We start from the raw sequence: 22,336 nt of genomic DNA, 5'->3' as shown, positions 1-22,336 counted from the left end.
TGTCAGACCGCAAGGACCCAAAGGAGAAGACAGAAGCTGTTTATAAGCACTTCTGCCTTCTCTTACAGGCTATAAGTAGAGAATAGAAGAAGTGGCAGTCTTGTTTCCTCTATAGGAACCTTCAGATCTCCAGTGTCTTAGCATCTCCTAAGATTTCCCTGCACAGCAAAGCTCCAGCCATCCAGATGTGCAGAAGCCTCTAGCCTGCCCCATATGTCTAAAGGGAACCGCATTGTAGGTTCAACAGAGCTGGTGTGTGCAGGATTGGGGGATAGTCCTGAGAGGTCGGACCACCAGCAGTTATGAAGTGAAGACATATCTTAAAAATATGAGATGGGAGAACCACTTTAATGGTCTGTGAGAGACCGCAGATAAGTCACTGAATATTGTGACCCAAGAGATTCTGTGCAATCCCTGCTGCCTCCAATAGCTCATCGCAGATCATACCAGTGAGCCCGGCTTCACTTGGACATATGCCCAATTGCGCACGCCTTAGCACAACTTTTTGCACTATGGCTTTTTGTGCATGTCAGCGTATTTTACTGTACTTTTTCTGTACTTGCACAGGAAAACGAACATCTGGAACTCATCAGAAGAATTGGATTTTTCAGTGTTTCTCTAATCTCTTTGCGTATTATTTGCACCCCCCCCCCCCCCACCTCCCCTCGTTGATTTTCTCTTTGCATATTATTTGCACACCCCCCCCCCCCCCCCCCCCCCCCCCCTCCCTCCACGGTGATTTAATATCAAATACAAAGAAAAATAGAACAGGTTCTCGGGTTCTATCTTCTTTTTTTGGTGCGGCCAAAATGCGTACGTGAACGAACCCATTAAAGTCAAAGGTTCTAGTCTCTGCATTCACAAACTTTGGGGGTGCAATATAAAGCCGTGAAACTCACTAGCCGAATTGCTTTCCGTGTAATAGGAAGGAGGTTGCACGTATACGGCTCTCTCTGTGCCAACTCATTGATTGGCTTTCTTTACCAGGGGCAACAATTCCGTTCACTGCCCCGTATGTAACTACCCTGGCCAAAATGGAGTCAATTGTTGGTGTCCCTCCATACCCAGTGCAAATAATTCTAGCAACTCGCTGTCAACCGTGATTATATAACACAGTTGAGCACATTAATTCTCTCCCATCTGCTATAGGGAAGCTGTCTCTGAGGACGTCTTATAGGGCACCTTGTACAGTATTGTTCCTGCGCCTGCTGGGTTTGCAGAGGCCATAAGGTCAGGGCTCTGCAGGCTTCAGGATGTTGACATGGCTGGAGGTCGGGTTTCTTGAGACTGCTTCATGCCAATTGTGAAATAAGTTCCTGTTTATAGGGGATTATGAGTAATTAGTGTCATTGAAACTGATAGTGGTGCTCCCTGCTGTGCGGAGGCTGCTGAGAGTGAGGGGGTGTTGGAGAGATGAGCATTAGCTGGGATGATAGGGAAGTGCGAGAGAATGTAAATGGGAGTCGTAGAATGGAGCAGGCATATAAAACTTCAATCGTTTTACAAGATTACTTGGCTTCTCTTACTGAGAACAATCCCACTATGGAATATGGTAGCGGACGGGGTTAGGATTTAGCAAAATCCTAGCAAACTTCATCCACGAGCAGTGGAATGGAAATGCAGCCGTAGCATGCAACTTGCAGATTTCACCTCTTTCAATGGCGCTCTATGAATTTGCAGCAAAATCCCTGTGTTACACATGCGGATTTGCTTTGGGAAAACCTGACACATGTGGACTTATGCAGTACGAAGAGTTGCAGAATTTGGAATGGGAGCCCATTGCATTGGCTCCCTCCAGTAATGGGTGAGTTTACGGAGTGCCACCGAGTCAGCAGATATCAGACTGTATATTTGGTGGATGGATTTTCAAACGCCAATTGCCAAATGTGTCTTAAAGCGACCCTAGAGTCCTGAAACAGACAGCCGCACGGCTTCTCTGGCGGGCTGATACACACTGTGCAGTTGTATGCAACATTAGTCCAAGTCACTACACGCTGCTTTGAGCAATGCTGCCCAGTCAGAGCAGCATGTAGGGTCTTACACACTGTACATTAGTATGATTTAGTAGTCTATCGGTTAAGGTACCTTTATAGAGGCCGATGGTCACCTGAAATCACTTTGAGCAACTATCGCCCAGTCTACATATGACCAGTGATTTGGCGCCCATGCACCGTGCGTAAAATGCTTGTATTCGACATGTGCAAATGCTACTTGATTCAGTCTCCACATCACTTCAGAAGCCCATAGTGACAAGACGAGCGGAGCACAGGACCCCCCATTCTCAGGATCATTGGATGCCTCAGCAAGGAGACCCCCACCAATAACCTATCCTGTGCAGACCTCACTCTGCATGGAGCTCTTGTGTCGTCGGCGCTCCTTTGTTTCTATGGGGCTCATGGAGACGGCCAAGTGGGTGCTGCTCAGCTATCTCCACAGTCCTATTTAAACTGCGAATAGGGGCGAACTTGTAATTGTGGTACAACCCCTTTAATAATAATAGTTATATTCCAGGGCTGATCTGTCTGGGCGCAGGATGTGGCTTGCTAAGTCTTTATAAACCTCACGGTGGTGGCTGCCCTAACGGCCTGAGCTACTGCCATGCAATCCACAACTTGCCCCCTACGGCTTAAACAAGCACACATACTGTACTGCAAGGGAAAACCCAATATGTTGAGTGCCAGAGGCTTTGCATAGTTTACCACCGCATTCTAGCTGCCAGCGCTGGCATGGACATAGCTAGCAAACAGCATGGAAGAGGCCGAGCTGCAAACCAGCAAAATACTTTCAAAATTCCTTTCCATACCTGGCTCAGCTGGACTTGTCTGCACTCTTAATTTTGAACAAAGCCACACAAATCTTTCCCGTTCTCCGGACCCTTTCTGTTCAACGTGTATGACATCAATCAGAAAGAAATACAATATAATCAATGTAATCTGATGAGCTGTCCATTCGGGCATTGGGGAAGTGCCAATGGTCCATGGCCAGTGGTGACCCTCAGCTTCGTATTCAGTTATGGTACTCCTTAAAGAGTATTGCAGGAGTAGACATTTATGGCGTATCCCTTAGCGCCCTTTTACAGGGGATAACTGTTGACCACCGAAGTACCTGGCGCTTCAAGTCCTAATTGCTCATGTGCATTCACGCAGGAACAAGGATCACTCAGTGAATGGGGGTGCAGAAGGCTGGAGATCGCTCCGGTTGCCCCCCTCATTCACAGTCAACAGGTCATCAGTCATATATAAACAACTGCCTCTTTACATGGGCCAATCGTCATTTGATTTTGATACCTGCAGAAACTGAATGACGAATGAATTACCGTTTTGTCATTCAGTTGCCGCCAGCATTTACACTGAACGATTATCTTCAGATTGCCGCAATCCAGCAAGAGTCTAAATGATGATTAGCCCGTATAAAAGGCCCGCGGCGTTTGATTAATGCATCCAACACTGCATTTTTGAGCCTTGTGAATGGGAGAAGAGATTAAAAAAGAGTTGGCCACAGAACTTTCCAGGAGTCCTTTTTCCGTTCTAGTAATGCATTTTGTTAACCAACCATGGTGTGTCATGGTAACCGTGGTTGGTAATGGGCCTTGCCCTTTAATGCCCTATGGCCCAGATCATTCTCCATCTACCTCCGTTTTCTTTTAAGCTCTCCTGCATCTTCATTTTCTCTTGAAGGACATAAACCAATCGAAAATTACTAGTCCCTCTAGTAGCAGTATTACTAATTAATAGATGTCTCCAGGGTTGGACTAACCCACCAGAGGATCCCCCAATGGGCCTGAGCATTTAGCACAATAGGTCTTTAAAACAACAGGATCACGAAGCTCCAGTGGAAGACGACTTAATACATAGAAGCAACGTTAGAACCACCTTATTCTCAATAGAATCTAATGAGATCGTTGAGAGACAGAGAGAGCTTATTATGCACATTGGGGGAAGTGCGATACTCGTAGCGTACACACCATTGAATCACCGGGGATTATGCAAAGTATATGCCACTGAATAACCAGGGATCGTGTACACTATATACCACTGGATCACTAGGGATTGGACACTGTATAAACCTCTATGCCACCAATAACTATGCCCAGTATATGTCACTGGATCACCAGGGATGGTTCATACCATTATACCTCTGGATCACCAAGAATTGGAACCTGTATATTCCACTACCACACCAGGGAATATGCACAGTAAATCACCTGCATCTACCACTACGCAACCAGGGACTAGTCACAGTACATCACTGCATCACGAGGGATTAGGCGCTATATCTATCACTATGCCACCAGGGATTAGGGACCTCTAAACCAACAGGAGCTTGCTACTGCTGACAATGCTAATTAGGGACTACATTTGGTTCTAACACATCATTTGTCCAAAAACTGCCAATGGCTGCATTTATAGGTGCCAAATTAAAATGGTCATCAAGCTTTCCCAAGTTTTGGAACAGCGAATATACGAGTTATGCAGTAATTTATGGCAAGGAAAGTACAGGAAGGATTGCTATTTTGGACTAAACTGGCATGCATGTTAGATTATAATTGGCCAGAATGTGGTCCATCAATCTTCATACGAATGATCTAACCATCAACATGCCAGGTAGAACTGGTAACCAGGGAGACTGTTTAAAATAGTGTGGGCTTGTGCAAAGTGGCAAACAATTGATCGTATTTAGCTAAACGTTACGCTTCAGCCAACAATGGCCAAAAATATCCAATCTGACAGATTCCATGTTTGGCAGACAGTAATCTGCTCCCAACCATGGTGAACAATTGTTAGTGTGTAATTGATGAAATGATGGTCGTCCAACAAGGTCAATATTGGCCATTTAGGGTGAACTTTATCTTACGTGTATGGGTAGCTTTAGTTCCCTGTGAAGATGTTACCTACCTGCCCTGAAGGTTGCAGGACCCTTTCTTTTGCCCCTCCATCTGTGGCTGTGGACTATCACTGTCTAAACGCCCATTTACACTGGACGATCATCGCTAAAACTTCGCTCATCGGCGATCGTTTTAGCGATAATCGGTGCGTGTAAATGGGCGCGGGGCACTCGCATTTCGGGCTCTATATATACACGCAGAATAATGGTCCCTCACAACTGGTTATGGTTTACCGGGTGCAGCCAACCAAGAGTCCCAATCCCTTTGATATGTAACGGAATTCACTTCACCGGTAACCAAAGAATGAAATATCAGCCAAGAAGTGATCGCCTCTCTAAGAATCCCGGACACGAGTACCAATCTTCTATGCTGATAGCTTCTTTCCAATTAGACCTATCCCATCCCAAACCATCTGCCATCTCCAATGCAGAAGTAGAAGACCGGATATAGCGCAAACAAAGTACAAGAGAAGTAGGAGAGCCATTTGTGAGTATAGTAAAAGGGACAGACAGTCAGAACAGCATAAAAGCAATCCAACATCAAAACGGTGTATCCCAGCGGGCGCTGTCTAGGAAAACGGATGCCGGAGTGGAAGTGCTACTCCACCCCCTGTGTGGTGGCTGGCACTTGTGATTGCAGGCGCAGCTCTCATTGCTGCTCCGACCCGGAGTATCCTGGTGGACACTGCTTGGAGAACCCTTTTAGGGGAGCTTCATTCACACGGGCGCATGCATTTTTGCGCATGCCTCAGCGCTGCGGTATTGCAGAACAAATAAGGTTTATTTGCATGGGGATCTGTGTATTTTTGTGTACTTTTTGCTCTCACAGGGTATGCTTTTTGGCTTATGGGACCCAACCACGTTCCAATTTAAACGGCTATCTAGCGAAATGTGCACAAAAAAAGGTAATGAGATCAATCAGTGAGTATTGTGCACACAAACATGCCCATGTGAATCTGCCCTAAAAGCGTCATCCTCTGCCCGATTTCAATTTCGCTTCCAGCTTCTTTGGGGACATAACCCTTCTGTGGCTGGGAGAGACTATGTAAGTAATTGGTTCTATCAGCTTACAGTGATGGCATTATATTAATATGGTATGTAGGTTTTGTGGCTGGGAGACAATATGTCCCACAAGAAGCTGTGGAAGCAAAGCTCAAGTCAGGCGGAGGAGGGCTGTCCGTGTTGGATTGCTTGTATGCGGCTTTAACTTTTGCCATGGGGAAGTATAATAACAGGAACGGACTCGTACCTCTCTTGTTGCCCAAGCTTTTTTGCACTATAAGCTGTCTTCCAAGTCTATATTGGAGACGACAGATGGTTTTAGAAGCAGACAAGTCAAACTGTAAGGAAGCTATCAGCACAGAAGATTGGTCCTTGTGTCCGGGATTCTTGGAGTGTCGATCACTTCTCAACTGACATTGGATTCTTTGGTTTCCAGTGAAGCGCATTCCATAATGTATGAGTGTGACGGCCTTTATTCCACCCCTGCATGGCATGCTGCGCCTACAATGATAACAGCAAAGGTTACAATGCCATTAATACTGGATGTGCATATGTTCTGTACAGATGGAGGCTGGAACCTTACACTTATGTCCTCTGTTGGGCTCAAGGACCCCCAATGCAACAGAAGGTATAAAAACTTCTAGAAATACTGTGATTTTTTGTGTTTATTTCACCTTCTGCATCCACATAAAGCACTTGCATGTTTTAGTGATACATCATCTTTCTTCGGTTGACTGGAGTCACATCATCCATAATGAAAAAAAGAACAATTGAAGCCAATGTATCGGAATATGAAGTAGGGCTGGCAGTGATCTGATGACATCATCAGTATATTGTCTGCACTGTATCGCATTGTAGACGTGTGAATACTATATCGGTATTATCGCACCTCTTGCAGCTTTGCTGCCTTCCTTCACCTGCGGACAGAAAGGACGTTGAGTTAGCAGTTGGTTCCAGCCGACGAGTTCCGTAAGAGTAGGTGATTTTAAAGTGGTTTCACATCTGCGTTGGGGATTTGGGGAGCAGCAAAGGGGGATCTCTGTGGCCGAACAGATCCGGCCCAACAGCACCGGATGGACCTCATTGATTATAATGCAGTCCATCCGCTTTCTGCCCGGCTTTTGGATGGAAGAAAAGGCACTGCATTCAGAGCTGCTTCCGGTATTTTGAGCTGGATCGGTGACGGAACTCCGGCCAGAGCTTCCAACATAGATTTGAAACCAACCTTACTTTTACAATGTGTTCTTATGAGCAGAGGTCACATGACAGGAAGTTTAGGCACAGAGAACTTGATGCTACCGTGGCAACCCCAGAGCAAGCACAATATCCACATTACTACAGCAATTAGGAGATTGGAAAAGAGAGAAAAATGCATTATTTCCAATTCAAAATCTATTGAGCTACATTTCGACCCCCTTTATGATGGAGACTATTACTATTTTTATTTTTTTGCCTTACCGTGTGGCTGCCTTATACAATAGTGGAGACATTGAATATATCAATTTGTGGTTGGGGGATGGGCTAATTCTGGAAAACATCACTTGGGCCAATCACGTGACCATCTCCATTGACCAGAGGAGAGGCGTCAGGTCATTGGCACCAGTGACGTTTGTCACAGGTGACCAATCCACTAACGGTGGAGTGATACACTCACTGCGTCCACTATCGGCTGCATTCTTTTCATGAAACAGAGTATAGAAAAAAATAAAGGAAGCTTTCATCTAAACAGCGCCACTCTTGTCCGTAGGTTATGTCTGGTATTACAAGTCATCGTTATTCCCCAGACAGGCAAGGTGGTTACACACAGTGGGTACTGCAGTCCTGAACAGTGTCCAGCGCAGCCAAGTCCTGCAGAGTAGAGGATTATATTATACTGTAGGGACGATGCCAAACTCTAATACACTACAAACCCGTATCCGGCTGTGCTGGCAGCTGTCACTAAACCACTAGCAGCAGATTTAAATATAAAAGCACGTAGTAAGCAGGGAGACCCGATCTTCCTGGCGCACAGCTGATACTTGAGAAGTGATCCACGGAGTGTGGACAACTTATTTATATCCTGCAAAGTTCTGCAACTTTATCCTTTTCTGTTCTTGTGACAACAGGATCTGCAGGTTCCATCGCAACGTGGCGGATGGGACTGATTTATAGGTCTGATTTACAATGATTTTTGTACACTCTTCATACCCGCATACGCTGGTAAGAATACGGCGAGATGCTGTTGAATGTGATACAAAGTGGGTTGAATTAGAGGGGCTGTCCTGGACTTTTACTATTGCTGACCTATCTTCATAATAGTTCAACATTAGTCCGCTGCTCAGGATCCCCGCTGATCAGCTGATCCTGAGGCCTGCTGTCAGTGTGGACAGCAGTAGAAGCAAATAGCACTACTCATATTGCAGTGGCCTGGTTTGGTACTGCAGGCACAGCTTCCATCCAATTCAATGCTTCCAGCACTGTCCACATTGACAGCTGGTGCGTGGATCAACTGAATGGCAGGGATCCTGAGTGGCAGACCTCTGTTGATGACGTATCTTGAGGATAGGTTATCAGTAGTAAAAGTCCTGGAGAATCCCTATAAGGGCGGACACCCACTGGCGATATTTTCTATCTTGCGCTGCGAGAGCAAGTGAAAATACTCGCATCGCAGTGCAAGAAAGACGCCGGAATGAGACTGGGATATTGCCAGTCTTCTCAATGGGGCCAGCGGCAGCAGCGCTAGCCCCATTGAAAAGATATGGAGAATACTGCGGACTTCTGCCACAGCTGTCACAGCTGTGACAGAAGTGCAGCATGCTATCCCATTGCTTTCGGCGCTGCTGCTGGTCCCATTGAAAGCAGTGGTTTTTCGCAATCCCTGCAGTATGATTTTCAGGGAAGGGCTTGAAATATAAGCCCTTCCCTGAAAATCATCATTAAGTGGTTAAAAAAGTAAAAAGAAAAGTACTCACCTCTCCGCCGCTCACACGCGTCCTCCGGCTGGCTACCCGACACTGCTATCCAGCACTTTCAGCACTTTTAAAAATCCCCGCCTCCTGAAAGGGCTGTGCTGATTGGCTGAGAGCTCAGCCAATAACAACTAGTGCTTAGCTATTGGCTGAGCGCTCAGCCAATTACAGATAGTGCTTAGCTATTCATTCATGAATAGCACTATCTTAGCTGGCCCCATTGAAAAGACTGACGATATCCTGGCGTCATCCCGTTTTTTTTCTCGCACTGCGAGGCGAGAGTTTTCACTTGCTCTCGCAGCGCAATGGAGAAAAAAAACGCCAGTGGGTGTCCGCCCTAAGTCTCACTGTGCAATATGGATTCATATAGCAGTGTGACTTTTGGTGGGCATATGCATAGCAGTTGCAAATATCTGAATTAATCAGTGCTCCTTAATCTGCGGCTTTCCTGCAAGACTATAACTCTCAGCATGCCAGGATCACCCTTGAGCAATGGAAATGAAGGGATGTCAGGAACCCAAGTACGCAGCAGCTCTGAGGACAAGAAGCCCACAAATAGAAATCAGATATGAAATGCAACATCAGGGATCAATGAACTGTTAAAAACTTCATATGGAAGAATGGATGACACGTTTCAGACGGTCCCCTTAATCTACACTGTGATTAAAGCCACAGACTGAAATGCATAAGGGAGTCACATTTAAATAATATGAACTGAAAGCCAATGTTTTTAAGATTTCATTGATCCCCGACGCAGGATTTTACCCATTAAGGACCACACACAGTAAATTTACGACACTGGATCCGGGGCTTTAATCCCAGACGTTAGTAAAAATACAGCACAGGATTAAAGCTCCTGCAATGTAGCAGGGGCAGGTTGGGTCCTCAGCTGTGAATGATAGCCGAGGACCTGGAGGTGAAGGCCAAGGCGTTTTTTAACTACTTCTGCCTTCTCTCTTGCAGGAGATCATGCAACCACCAGGTGCTCCTGTCACAGGGAAGTTGCAGGGTCCTAGCAGTCTCATATCAGCTCTGTTAGTGACTACTGTCACTGCAGGGAATGTTTTGCCCTGTAACTGGGGCTCCTATGGATGCCCCAGTCATAGTGGAAAAGTGTGATACTAAGGCCTTAGTCAGACGGGCGTTTTTAGCCGCGATTTGCGCATGCGCATGCGTCCGGCGATTTTATAAAACCATTGCTTTGCAATGGTATCGGACACATGAGCGCTTTTTATGCGCTCGTCCGATAAATTATAGAACAAAAAATCGAAGATTGCACCTATCTGCGATCTGCGATTCCTGTTCTCTTCTCTATATGCGCTCAATGGGGCCGGCGGCAGCAGCGCCGACCCCATTGAGAACATATAGAAGACAAATCATTCTTCTCTGCCACAGCTGTAACAGCTGTGGCAGAGAAGAACGATGTTTGCCCATTGAATTCAATGGAGCGGCAATACAGCCGCTCCATTGAAAGCAATGGGCTGCCGGCGTGCGCGGGGTGAATTGTCGGGAAGGGGTTAAATATATAAGCCCTTCCCTGCAACTCATCCTAAAATGTGTTAAAATAAAAAAAAATTGTATACTCACCTTTCCGCTGCAGCCGGAGTCCAGCCGCGGCCGCTGTCAGTTCTCCTGAACTGCTTCTTGGCACTATTCAGCCGGCGGGGCTTTAAAATCCCCGCCTGCTGAATGATCTGCCTCTGATTGGTCACAGCCCTGACCAATCAGAGGCTGAAAACACTCACACCCCCATTCATGAATTCATGAATGGGTGAGTGACTGCTGCCTCTCAGCGCTGAGCCAATCAGGGGCAGGTCTGACTCACATCCATTCATGAATTCATGAATGGGTGTGAGTGAGGCATGCCTCTGATTGGCTCAGCGCTGAGCCAATCAGGGGGCAGGTCTGACTCACACCCCCTTCACACCCACTGCAGGACGGCCGCGCGGAGCTCCGGCTGCCGGGAGCAGGTGAGTACATATATATTTTTTATTTTTACACATTTTAGGATGAATTGCAGGGAAGGGCTTATATATTTAAGCCCTTACCGACAATTCATCCCGGGCTCGCCCGCAGCGCATTGCTTTCAATGGAGACGGCTGTATTGCCGTCTCCATTGAATGCAATGCGCTGGACAGCTCCGGCCCGTTTCTAATGAAACGCGGCTAGGAGCAGATTTTCGGGCGATTTGCGGGCGACTTGCGCGCACCGGTCACGCGTTTGCGGATGCGCATCCGTCATGCGATCCGCAAATTGCGCGAAAAAACGCCCGTCTGACTAAGGCCTAAAAAAAACAAAACATTAAAATGTGAATGACCTCCAGTGGTCTTATATGATGTCATGGGGGGCATAGATATTTTAAAAAATAGTTGCAAAGATAAGTAAAAAAAAAAATTACAGAATAAAAAAGAAATGTTAATATATATATATAAAAAGAAAGTGGGCCACCACTGCCACCAACCAAAACCGTTGCCATACTCGTCCTGTAATCCGAGACTATGCAAATAATATATGAAACCGTTCCTGTACTTCTACCATAATGTATTAAAGGGGTTGTCCAGCGCCGAAACGGGTTTTTTTTTTTTCAACAACCCCCCCGTTCGGCGCGAGACAAACCCGATGCAGGGACCTAAAAAAAAATCCTTACCGCGCTTACCTGAATCCCCGCGCTCTGGTGACTTCTTACTTACCGGTTGAAGATGGCCGCCGGGATCTTCTCCCTCGGTGGACCGCAGCTCTTCTGTGCGGTCCATTGCCGATTCCAGCCTCCTGATTGGCTGGAATCGGCACGTGATGGGGCGGAGCTATACGGAGCCGCTCTCCTGCATGAGCGGCCCCATTGAGAAAAGAAGAAGACCCGGACTGCGCAAGCGCGTCTAATCTGGAGATTAGACGCCGAAAATTAGACGGCACCATGGAGACGAGGACGCTAGCAACGGAGCAGGTAAGTAAATAACTTTTTATAACTTCTGTATGGCTCATAATTAATGCACAATGTACATTACAAAGTGCATTAATATGGCCATACAGAAGTGTATAGACCCACTTGCTGCCGCGGGACAACCCCTTTAATTTAAAAAAATAAAACTATAAATTAATTAATTTCTTTTCTATTCTATTTTTTTTTATAAAACTAAAAAACAGAAAACAAATTCAGTGATTTAAAAAAATCGCCCTCTATGTCATGGAAATAAATTGCAGCAAAAATAATTTTGGTAGCTGAAGAAAAAAAAAAAAAATAGGGCAGTAAAACCGCCACATGGGTAAAATCCCTAAAAAGTGTCCGGTCCAGAAAGGCACACAGTAAACTTCTAAGCTCCCTCTAGTGGCGTCTGCAGGCAGAAAGAATGTTATAACTGTCTATGTGGAAGCTTTGGAGCTTAGTATCACACAAATGCTCCAATTGCTATAAAGTTATATTAAGAAGCTAATTGGCACAAACTTTGGACATAAAAACAGCATGGCATTAAAAGGTATAAAATCACTTTAAAAGTATACCTAAACTTTCAAGTAACTGTTCAGAATAAGTTGCCTTGTGTATATATGAGGAATAACACTCTCTGATCTGATAGGTATAAACTGCTGCTATGATCTCTTCTTTGCACTGCACACAGAGAAGAAGAGATCCTGCTCTCCTATATCTCTGAGTTGGTGGGTGTAGACTGCTGCTATGTCGTCTTCTATAAACTGCACACAGGGGACCAAGGTCTCTTCTCTATCTCTCTGAACTGGAGGGTGTAGGCTAGTTGTTATGATGTCTCCATACACTGCACACACAGGGAGCAGGATCTCTTCTCTCTAAGCTGGAGGGTGTAGACTAGCTGCTATGATGTCTCCATACACTGCGCACATAGGAGAGCAGGATATCTTCTCTCTAAGCTGGAGGGTGTAGGCCAGTTGTTATGATGTCTCCATACACTGCACACACAGGGAGCAGGATCTCTTCTCTCTAAGCTGGAGGGTGTAGACTAGCTGCTATGATGTCTCCATACACTGCGCACATAGGAGAGCAGGATCTCTTCTCTATCTCAGAGCTGGTGGATGTAGACTAGCTGCTATGATGTCTCCATACACTGCACACACAGGGAGCAGGATATCTTCTCTCTAAGCTGGTGGGTGTAGACTGCTGCTATGAGGTCTCCATACACTGTGCACATAAGGGAGCTGGATCTCCTCTCCCCTATCTCCATATCTTACATACAGAAGCAGCAGCAAGGAGAACATTATGCAGCAGTACTGAGCCATTTAGCGGTGTTTCAGTAGCTTTGAGACAGTAAACACTTATCTGTAGCAGCACGTTTGTAAGGGTCTCTCTGCTTATGTCTCACTTGACTCCTCCTAACTCCTCTCTTCATAGACTTCTATGGGCAGCATGTAATCCAACTTGTCAATGAGATGTTAGTCCATCTCATCTACGAAGACATTTTCTCTGATCAGCTATATTACAACGTTTCTTGTATTCAACAGCATTATTGATTCATGAAAAGTTTGCCCTCCCATAAATACAGCCAGAGATCTCTGTCTCTTCCCCCACTTCTAATGCATTGAAGTAATAGTAAACTTACCTACTATCAACCATCACTGCAGTTTACTGGGGCACTGCAAAATAAAGGATAATTCATGTTATTTAAGCTAAAATTGACTTTTTATTATTGCTTTCAGTTAATCTTCCATGTCAGTAACACGCAATTTACAATCTTTCTTGTCCCTGCAATCTTCTTCTGATCTCTGCTGCATGAGTAGGGTGAACCGAATGCAAGCTTTTCTATTATGGAGTGGAGTAGATAGAATTTCTTCTGACAACTTCTGGACGTATAACTACATGTACTTAATTGTGGTCACTCAGAAAGGAAGTCAAGTCTCTTCTAGGTGACCCAAAGGGACAACCCCTGAGGAGTGTCCTGGCCTGACCGTAGGTCTACTGGCCCGAACTCACAACATCATAGAAATGCCTCCATAATACATGTCTGAAATTGGCCATAGAAATGTCTCGAAAGATTAACAATTTAGAGGACAACAAGTCAAGGGCATCGCATCCATCATAATGTCAGTGTGAACTATGTCCATTATAACATTATACTACAAAGTAAATGAACCCAAGGCTTACCTCGGACCTCCAGCCGGCATTCAGTCTCATCCTCTCCATGCTCATTTACGGCTCTGCATGTGTAGACACCACCATCAAATGGACTGGGCTTCCTCACCTCCAGAGTGAGCACACCTTGCTTACTGAAGCAGCGGTAACGGGCCTCCCCAGACAGGTCCACCTTGTTCTTGTACCAAGTTATTCGTGGCTATAAGCAGGAAAAAGGTGAAAAGAAAGTCAAGGGAGAGATACAATAGACATGGAGAGAGACTGAGGCAAAGAATCAAGAAAGAAAGAAGAGATGGAGATAGTGACAGAGGGCGAGAGGAGCAAAGAAGCAGATGAAATACCATGATTAATAATGGGTTAATAATAACGGATCACTGGCCTTCCCCATCAATGGTCCAAATAATCCAAACTTGTCAACTCTGCTACAAGTAAAAAAAAAAAGGTCTGGCAAGTCACCCAGGTCCCACATCCTGACCACTGGCGTAACTATAGGGGATGCGGTTGCACCCGGGCCCAGGGGCCTTTTCTCCATATAGGGAGCCTAGTACTTTGAATAAAGCATTATAATTGGGGGCCCTGTTACAGGTTTTGCATTGGGGCCCAGGAGCTTCAAGTTACACCTTTGCGTTAAAGGGTTAAGAGAAGTTAGGGAGCCCCAAGATAAAGTTTTGCACCTGGGCCTTTAGCTACGCCACTGGTCCTGACTGTATACTCCTTTCTTCCAATCCCTACATCTCTCAGGATGTTGTCTGTGGCAGCGCCTGGGACTGAAGAGGACTAAGGGAAATGGGTAGGGGGGGGGGAGAGTAGGCACAGCGTCTGGTCTGGAATCTGCATTTTTGTTCAGGGTATTATATTAATATAAGGGGTCTATACTGTTGTCTGTATGTGTTTAGGGCATGTGATCTCAGTTTGTATTCATTTTGGAGTTTCGGTCTGGAGTCTGCATTACTTTAGGGGTCTGGTTTGGGGTCTGTATTTATTGAATGGGTCTGGTTTGGGGTCTGTATTTATTTAAATGGGTTTTCTGGGAGTAAAGTATTGATGAAATATTCTTGCGAAATGTCATTAATAGTTGATTGGCAAGGTTCCACCGCTCGGGATCCCCGCTGATCAGGTGATTGAAGAAGCTGCGGCACTGAAGGACTCTTCTCAGGCATGTGATGTCATGTTCATTTGTCACACGGCATGAGTGTGTGAATGGGACTGGGCTACAATACTCGGCTCAGTTACTATACCGCTGTGCCCATCATGGACTGCAGTGACAGCAGCGCTCACTCAAGCACTGTTGTCACTTCAGTCAGCTGATCGGCGGGGATCCTGAGCATCCAACTCCTGCCGATCATCTACTGATGACATATCCTGAAGATAGGTTAGAAATGGTTCACTCCCAGAAGACCCCTTTAAGTGGTCTGATTTGGGCCTCTGTATTAGTTTACTTAGACTCCAGACCAGACAATCAGTTTATTTAGGGGGTCTAAAGTCTGTATTTATTTCAGGGGTCTGTATTTGTATAGGGGGTCTGGTCTGGAGTCTGTATTTTTTTTCTTTAGTTTTCCATGTGATAAGAAGGGAATTTAATAGTTTTCACTGGGAGAATATCCTATTTAAATGTGCAGGACGTACATACAGATGTAGCAAAATGTAACTTGACTGTGACAACCTTCTGCAATAAGTTATCTTAAAGGGGTTGTCCAGTTCTAAACAATTTATGGTCTATGCTTAGGATAAGTCATCAGTAGTAGATCTGCAGGGGTTGATCACACGGAACCCCATGGATCAGCTGTGCACTGGGCTGGTGTGCTCATGCATTGAGGTGATTTCTGCAGGAAGCAGACAGCTCCATTCCCACTGCAGTGGCCAGTTTTGCTATTACAGGCAAAGGTCCCATTCATTTCCATAGGAACTTTGCTTGTAATACCAAGCTTGGTGACTGCAGTGGAAACTGAGCTGTCTGCTTCATGCTGAAATCAGCTCAGTGCATGAGCACATTAACCAGATGAACAGCTGTTGCATCGGGATCCCGGGCAATGAACTCCTACCAATCTATATTGGTGGTTTACAACTGGACAACCCCTTTAAGCTACTGAATAGTTATTTTTTATCTTAACTTCAGATTGAAAAGCTATTTAAAGGGCAAATACACTGCAACTCAGAAAGCTACCTTAACATGTCAAGAGTCAAGTTAAACTCTGCTACATCTGTACATTAAAATATTTTGTGTCCCTCTGAATCTTCCTGATGTCAATTCTCAAAAATAGGCAAATATGACATAATGCCAATATCCAAAGCTTCTACATGTTAGCTGATGAATCTATGTTGCCTCATCCATGCACAAGGTCTTCTTCTGCCGCTATTGTCACCCACCAAGGTTGGTACTTGGGGACCACACAGATATAGAATCCATGTTCTAAGAATACAGAACACCTGGTGAAATGATCTATATGTGCATTCTCCAGGGGAACCCTAGTAAGTCACATTATTTCATTGATAGGTCACCAGTAAAGAGCCATCCCTTGTTATCACAGTCTCAGTTATTCAGGCCTACAGAACGGTATACCTACCTTGGGCGAACCACGCAGAGCACAGCTGAGAGTTGCATTGTATCCTGCAACTACGGAGCGGTTTGCAAGAGGATGTGTGAATTTAGGAGCCTCCCCAAACTCATGCTCTTTGTAATTGGGAGGTTTGTAGGCAATTCCTAAGGAAAAGCGAAAAGTATAGTAAATTCCAGCAAATAGTGGTCAACTATTACAATTTAAAATAAATTATACTTAAAGTCATTGTCAAAAGTGGACAAAAGCTTTAGTTTACTCAAAAATAAGTTGATTGCAGGGTGTTCCCCTGTTGGGACTCATGTCGATTAGATCTAATCTGTTTGGGAACCTGCTACCAGGTGTTCAGTTCCTCTACAGCACCCCTACAGGGGAAATTAAGCATTACATGGTGGTCACTGAGCTCAACAGGTTGTTCAGATAGCATATTAGCCTTTTACTCCCCACTTATACATGAGCCAACCTAAAAAACCAATCACCGTGAATCAGACAACCCAAATAACCAATCACTGGGAATCAGCCAACCCAAATAACCAATCACTGGGAATCAGCCAACCCAAATAACCAATCACTGGGAATCAGCCAACCCAAATAACCAATCACTGGGAATCAGCCAACCCAAATAACCAATCACCGTGAATCAGCCAACTCCAATAACCAATCACTGGGAATCAGCCAACCCAAATAACCAATCACCGTGAATCAGCCAACTCCAATAACCAATTACCGTGAATCAGCCAACTCCAATAACCAATCACCGTGAATCAGCCAACTCCAATAACCAATCACCGTGAATCAGCCAACTCCAATAACCAATCACCGTGAATCAGCCAACTCCAATAACCAATCACCGTGAATCAGCCAACTCCAATAACCAATCACCGTGAATCAGCCAACTCCAATAACCAATCACCGTGAATCAGCCAACTCCAATAACCAATCACCGTGAATCAGCCAACTCCAATAACCAATCACCGTGAATCAGCCAACTCCAATAACCAATCACCGTGAATCAGCCAACTCCAATAACCAATCACCGTGAATCAGCCAACTCCAATAACCAATCACCGTGAATCAGCCAACTCCAATAACCAATCACCGTGAATCAGCCAACTCCAATAACCAATCACCGTGAATCAGCCAACTCAAATAACCAATCACCGTGAATCACCAACTCCAATAACCAATCACCATGAATCAGCCAACCCAAATAACCAATCACCGGGAATGAGTAAATCCAAACAACCAATCAGGTTGCGAATGGTGTGGATTTGGGGAGTAATATAGATATATGCGTCTAGGTACTACATCAAGCTCTCTCTTTTGGCTTATTAATGAATTTGCCACTTCTCAGCTGAATTCTATGGGAAGAGCTGCACCATGATTCAAAAAGTGGCATTCAGGCACCCCTGATCTCCCAGTAGGAGTAGAGGATACCATAAATATATATAATGGGAATACCCCTTTACTTATTCCTCTTGGATCTTAACCGGCATACTATGTATTCCATGTAAGTACAAATTGATAGCTAGAAGGTTATGGTAACTCTTCCCAAAGCCGATACTATAATTTTAGTTTTAGCCTAATCTATGATATATGTTAAAGGAGGACATGAAGAAACACATAGCTCTCCATACATCAGCATAGTCTATTTTATAGATACATATATGTCAATGGACATTCCCGTATCCAAGCACGTTTACCTGTTTTCTGGATCAATGCGGTGTTCTTGGAGGTGAAGGGTTTCTCGCTCAGACCACACATGTTCTCGCTGAATACTCGGAAAAAGTACTCGTTACCCATAATCAAATCAGACACGATGCAGTTAAGGCGTCTGTAGTGTTCGTAGACTGTGAACCATTCCTATGGAAAGAGATGGTGATTATACACATTATCTCATGGGGCCTGTAACGTCACATATTAGTTTTTGCTGTATACAAGGCCTTAAAGGGGTTGTCTGGACTTTTAGTATTGATGACCTATCCTCAGGATAGGTCATAAATAGTTGATCAACTGGGGTCCGCTGCTGGGGATCTCTGCCTATCAGCTGATTCCCGACACCACTGTCAATGGGGTCAACATTGCAGTGGCCTGGTTTGGTACTGGAAGCACAACTCCCATTGAATTATTGATAACGGTGTTGGGAACCAGCTGATCGACGGAGATCCCGAATTGTAAACTCCTGCTGAGCAATTATATGTGACCTATCCTGAGGAAATAGCAAAGGTCCGGCCAACTCTTTTAAGGTGTCCATAGACTTAAAAGACGCTGTAGGACAAATTCCACCATGAAAATGTATGCGTGGTCAACAACTATTCCTCCCGACTACATAAACATGCATGATCGGCTAAGCCAAGCTGCTAAGAGACCCCTTTGGAAATGACTTATCTTCCATAAGAACAAAGGATCAGATATACCACCAGGGCAGAATTGAGAGCCTCCATACACATTAAATAATCTTTTGCCGAAATTGGCAGACCTGGCTGTTATTTATTGAATGTGTATGGTCAGTTTTGGAATATTAGTAACTATGGTTTCTCTCGTCTTTCCATTCCTGGTCTCTTGGATCTCACCATGGTCTTTTTATCTGCTTTTTGGACAGTGTAGCCAGTAATCTCGGTATTTCCATCATCTTGAGGTGGAGACCATTCCAAGGCAGTATTGAATCCCCATACTTCCACAAGCTTCAAGTTTTGAGGAGCACTGGGTTTGTCTGAAGGAGAAGGTTTCCATTATAATCCCATTAGAGACCGGTATCTGGAGTTGACATGGTGGTTGTTCTGGCTATATGACTTACCTACAATCTGGATTTGGATGGTGGCAGCATCCTCACAGTTCTCAATCTGAATCTTAACCTGATAGTCTCCAGAGTGACGCCTCTCAGCAGATCTGATGAACAAGATGGTGTCGGTATCACTGTTTCTGACGCCAACATCTTTTGGATCAACTGGCTGTCCATTTTTCAGCCAGGTGACAATAGGGCGAGGTTTTCCCTGTATCCCAAAAAAGTAATGGTAACATTAGAACAACTTATCAAAGAGTAATCTTATTTATGGTGCAGGTACTATGGAGGTAGGTCAATCGATATCTATAGGATCTATAGAAGAAAAGGAAGTCTACACCACATTTTTTGCTTCTAAGGGCTCAGTCACATGGGCGTTTTTTGGTCCGATTTGCAGACGCGCTTGCAATCTGCAGATATATAGACCCAATGCATAGCAGTGGGATCAGTCACATGGCCGTTTTTGATGCGGATGTGCCGATGATTATATGACACACCGATTCGCAGAACGCATGTAACTGCGTTCTGCGCAAATCGGTGTCCTTGTATACGCGCTCAATTGGGCTGGCGGCAGCAGCGCCGACCCCATTGAGAACATATACTAAAGATTGTTCTCCTCTGCCACAGCTGTGGCAGAGAAGAACCATTTTCTCTCAATGAAGTCAATGGAGCAGGCAATACAGCCGGCTCCATTGAAAGCAATGGGCTGCCGGCAAGCGCTGTATTAATTTTCGGGGAAGGGCTTAAAATATAAGCCCTTCCTGGAAAACCATGCAAAAAAAAGTGTAAAAAATAAAAAAATATATATACTCACCTTTTTGCAGCTGCAGGAGTTCAGCCGCGTCCAGCCAGCAGTTCTCCTGAACTGCTTTCTGTAGTATTCAGCAGGTGGGGATTTAAAATCCCCGCCTTCTGAATGGGCTGCCTCTGATTGGTCACAGCCCTCAGCTAATCAGAGGCAGCTCTCACTCACCCATTCATGAATATATGAATGACTGAGTGCTGCCTCTGATTGGCTGAGCACTGTGACCAATCAGCTGTGGCAGAGGATAGCGGGCAGCGCTTGTGTGACCGAGCCCTTTCGGCTGATAAATGCTGCTAGCAGCGTTTTTTTCAGCCGTGATGCTGGCCTCGGTCACGCGATTTTTTGGAGTGCATCCGTTATGCGATCCGCAAATCGCGCGAACAATCGCCCGTGTGACTGAGGCCTAAAAGTGATTCTTGGAGTGGAATAGTTGCTAGGACGACCAGAAGTGTGGGGAAAGTGTAACATTACTCAAATTTTGGACTTTTGTGCAGGGGTGCAATAAGTACTCTGAAGGCCCATGGCAGAACATAGAATTGGTCTCCACTCTTCCATGGTCATCATGACCAGCAAGGTGTCTACACTTCAGTTTATAACAAGTCTTTATAAGAGCGCAGTGCTCAGATGTTTGTCAACCCCATAGACTTTGAATGGATCAGTACTATGCATGTTCATCTGTTGCTCTACCGAAACTCCTGCTCAACATGGTCATGCAATGAGGAGGCACAGGGAACTCAGGAGCCTCGTTCTAGTGATCTTTGTGGCCCCCAGTGAACTTACATTTATCACCTATCCCACAATTTGTAGGAAAACCCCTTTGCATATTATATGTATGAAATACCTATTATTTTAATCTGGAAACAATGCCACTAACTGTTCTCTCCGTATCACCTAGTGGTCATAAGTGGTATTACAGCCTTTTTCTAAAATTTATCTTGAGAGTAGTTTGACATTGGGTGCAGGAAGGTGTGTCATTTATCTATATTGGCCTTTTAACCACAGCAGTCCTGTGAGATTTTGTTACAGAAGTTATACATAGAGTCATTACAAGGTTCACAGTCATATCTTTTAATATGAATATGAGTAGTGCAATGTGAGCCTCCGCAGAGTAACCACAGCACACTCATGTTCTTATTCCCATTAGTTATATCTGTAGCCGTTTTTTTTAAATTTCCAATGGCAACATCCCATCCTTGTTGTATGAGCCCTGAGCTCAGGTTTCATATAGATGCACAGGATCCTAAATTTACCCGGTTGCTCGGCTCTTGGCCACCATGTGCTGCGCTCCGATGGTAATCAATCATCGTCAAATTGGAAATTCCTGTCACTCATCCACCTCCATTTCTACTTAATGTGAAGTACGATGCAGAATTACACTGATCGCTCTAAGCTCTAATCACTACACAAACGTCCAAATAGAAATGCCCATCGCCTTACAGTGGCTCCAAGGCTTAAATGATATCTGACACATTTTTCTACTGTCTTCCCGCTTTCTGCATCTGTAAACCACTCACTAGAAGCCGAATGTGTTACACCCCTGCAGAACAGTTGTAATATAACCGCTTTTCAGCTCTGCTGCATTAGGAGAAAGCTATCATCAGTGACTGGAGCTTAGCTACATTGTCCAGTGGGAGTCTGAGGTAGTCTGAAATCCACCCCCTGTCTTAGCAGGCTTAATTGTCCCTCCTTCATGCTTTACACTCTAGCTTTGCTTGTTTGCATTACCTGCAGGTCCACTTTACCCGTGCGCCAAATAGTGCATCTGTACTGGGTCTCCAGGAAGCACCAGGCCTCCCGGCTGTGTAGTGGCCCAGAGTTAGTGGGGCCCCTCCTTAAGTATAAATGCATTTGTCTTGTGCTTATTGTATTGTCAGTGTCTTTGTTTGGAAGAATTTGATATGTATTGCACCTCTGCAGCACTGAATAGGTTAACGTCTAAGTTATGTCTAGAAAAGTATCTTGTTGTCTGTCACGTGATTATGTTTGATATATAGGTGTCTGCAAGGTGGATGCAGTGTAGAATTCCCACGAGAGCCATGCATCTAGGACATCCCAGCCTGGCCAGAGAGTTGGTTGAAGTTGGAGTGTACTGCATGTGAGTAAGAGAGACTTTGCTCAGTCCCTAGAGGAGCACCAGGATGGAAGAGGCAGAGCGGATGCCTTGTGTATGCCCTGGGCCCAATGTACCCAGACCTTTGTGTTAATGGATGGGAAGGACTAAGACAGAATGAGGAGCCGCCATGCAGCGTACCCACTTTCTAAATG

At 45.0% G+C, this 22,336-nt stretch overlaps 1 protein-coding gene across 1 annotated transcript in view; it reads right to left on the bottom strand.

The window, feature by feature from the left end:
• Nucleotides 1–6,533: 6,533 nt before the first annotated feature.
• Nucleotides 6,534–22,336, bottom strand: part of MYBPC3 (myosin binding protein C3) — a 215,067-nt gene continuing 199,264 nt past the window's right edge. The window contains exons 27-33 of the mRNA XM_066583331.1: nucleotides 19,282–19,477; nucleotides 19,058–19,197; nucleotides 18,188–18,347; nucleotides 16,494–16,630; nucleotides 13,942–14,128; nucleotides 13,400–13,433; nucleotides 6,534–6,803 (exon numbers count right to left, since the gene is read on the bottom strand). Of these exons, the coding sequence (XP_066439428.1) occupies nucleotides 13,423–13,433; nucleotides 13,942–14,128; nucleotides 16,494–16,630; nucleotides 18,188–18,347; nucleotides 19,058–19,197; nucleotides 19,282–19,477 (831 nt within the window). The 3' untranslated portion in view covers nucleotides 6,534–6,803; nucleotides 13,400–13,422. The remainder of the gene's footprint in view (nucleotides 6,804–13,399; nucleotides 13,434–13,941; nucleotides 14,129–16,493; nucleotides 16,631–18,187; nucleotides 18,348–19,057; nucleotides 19,198–19,281; nucleotides 19,478–22,336) is intronic.

Source organism: Eleutherodactylus coqui, chromosome 11 (assembly GCF_035609145.1).
Source record: "Eleutherodactylus coqui strain aEleCoq1 chromosome 11, aEleCoq1.hap1, whole genome shotgun sequence".
Lineage (NCBI taxonomy): Eukaryota > Metazoa > Chordata > Amphibia > Anura > Eleutherodactylidae > Eleutherodactylus > Eleutherodactylus coqui.
Note: the sequence above shows the minus strand (reverse complement) of the source record. Positions and strands in the feature narration are given on the sequence as shown.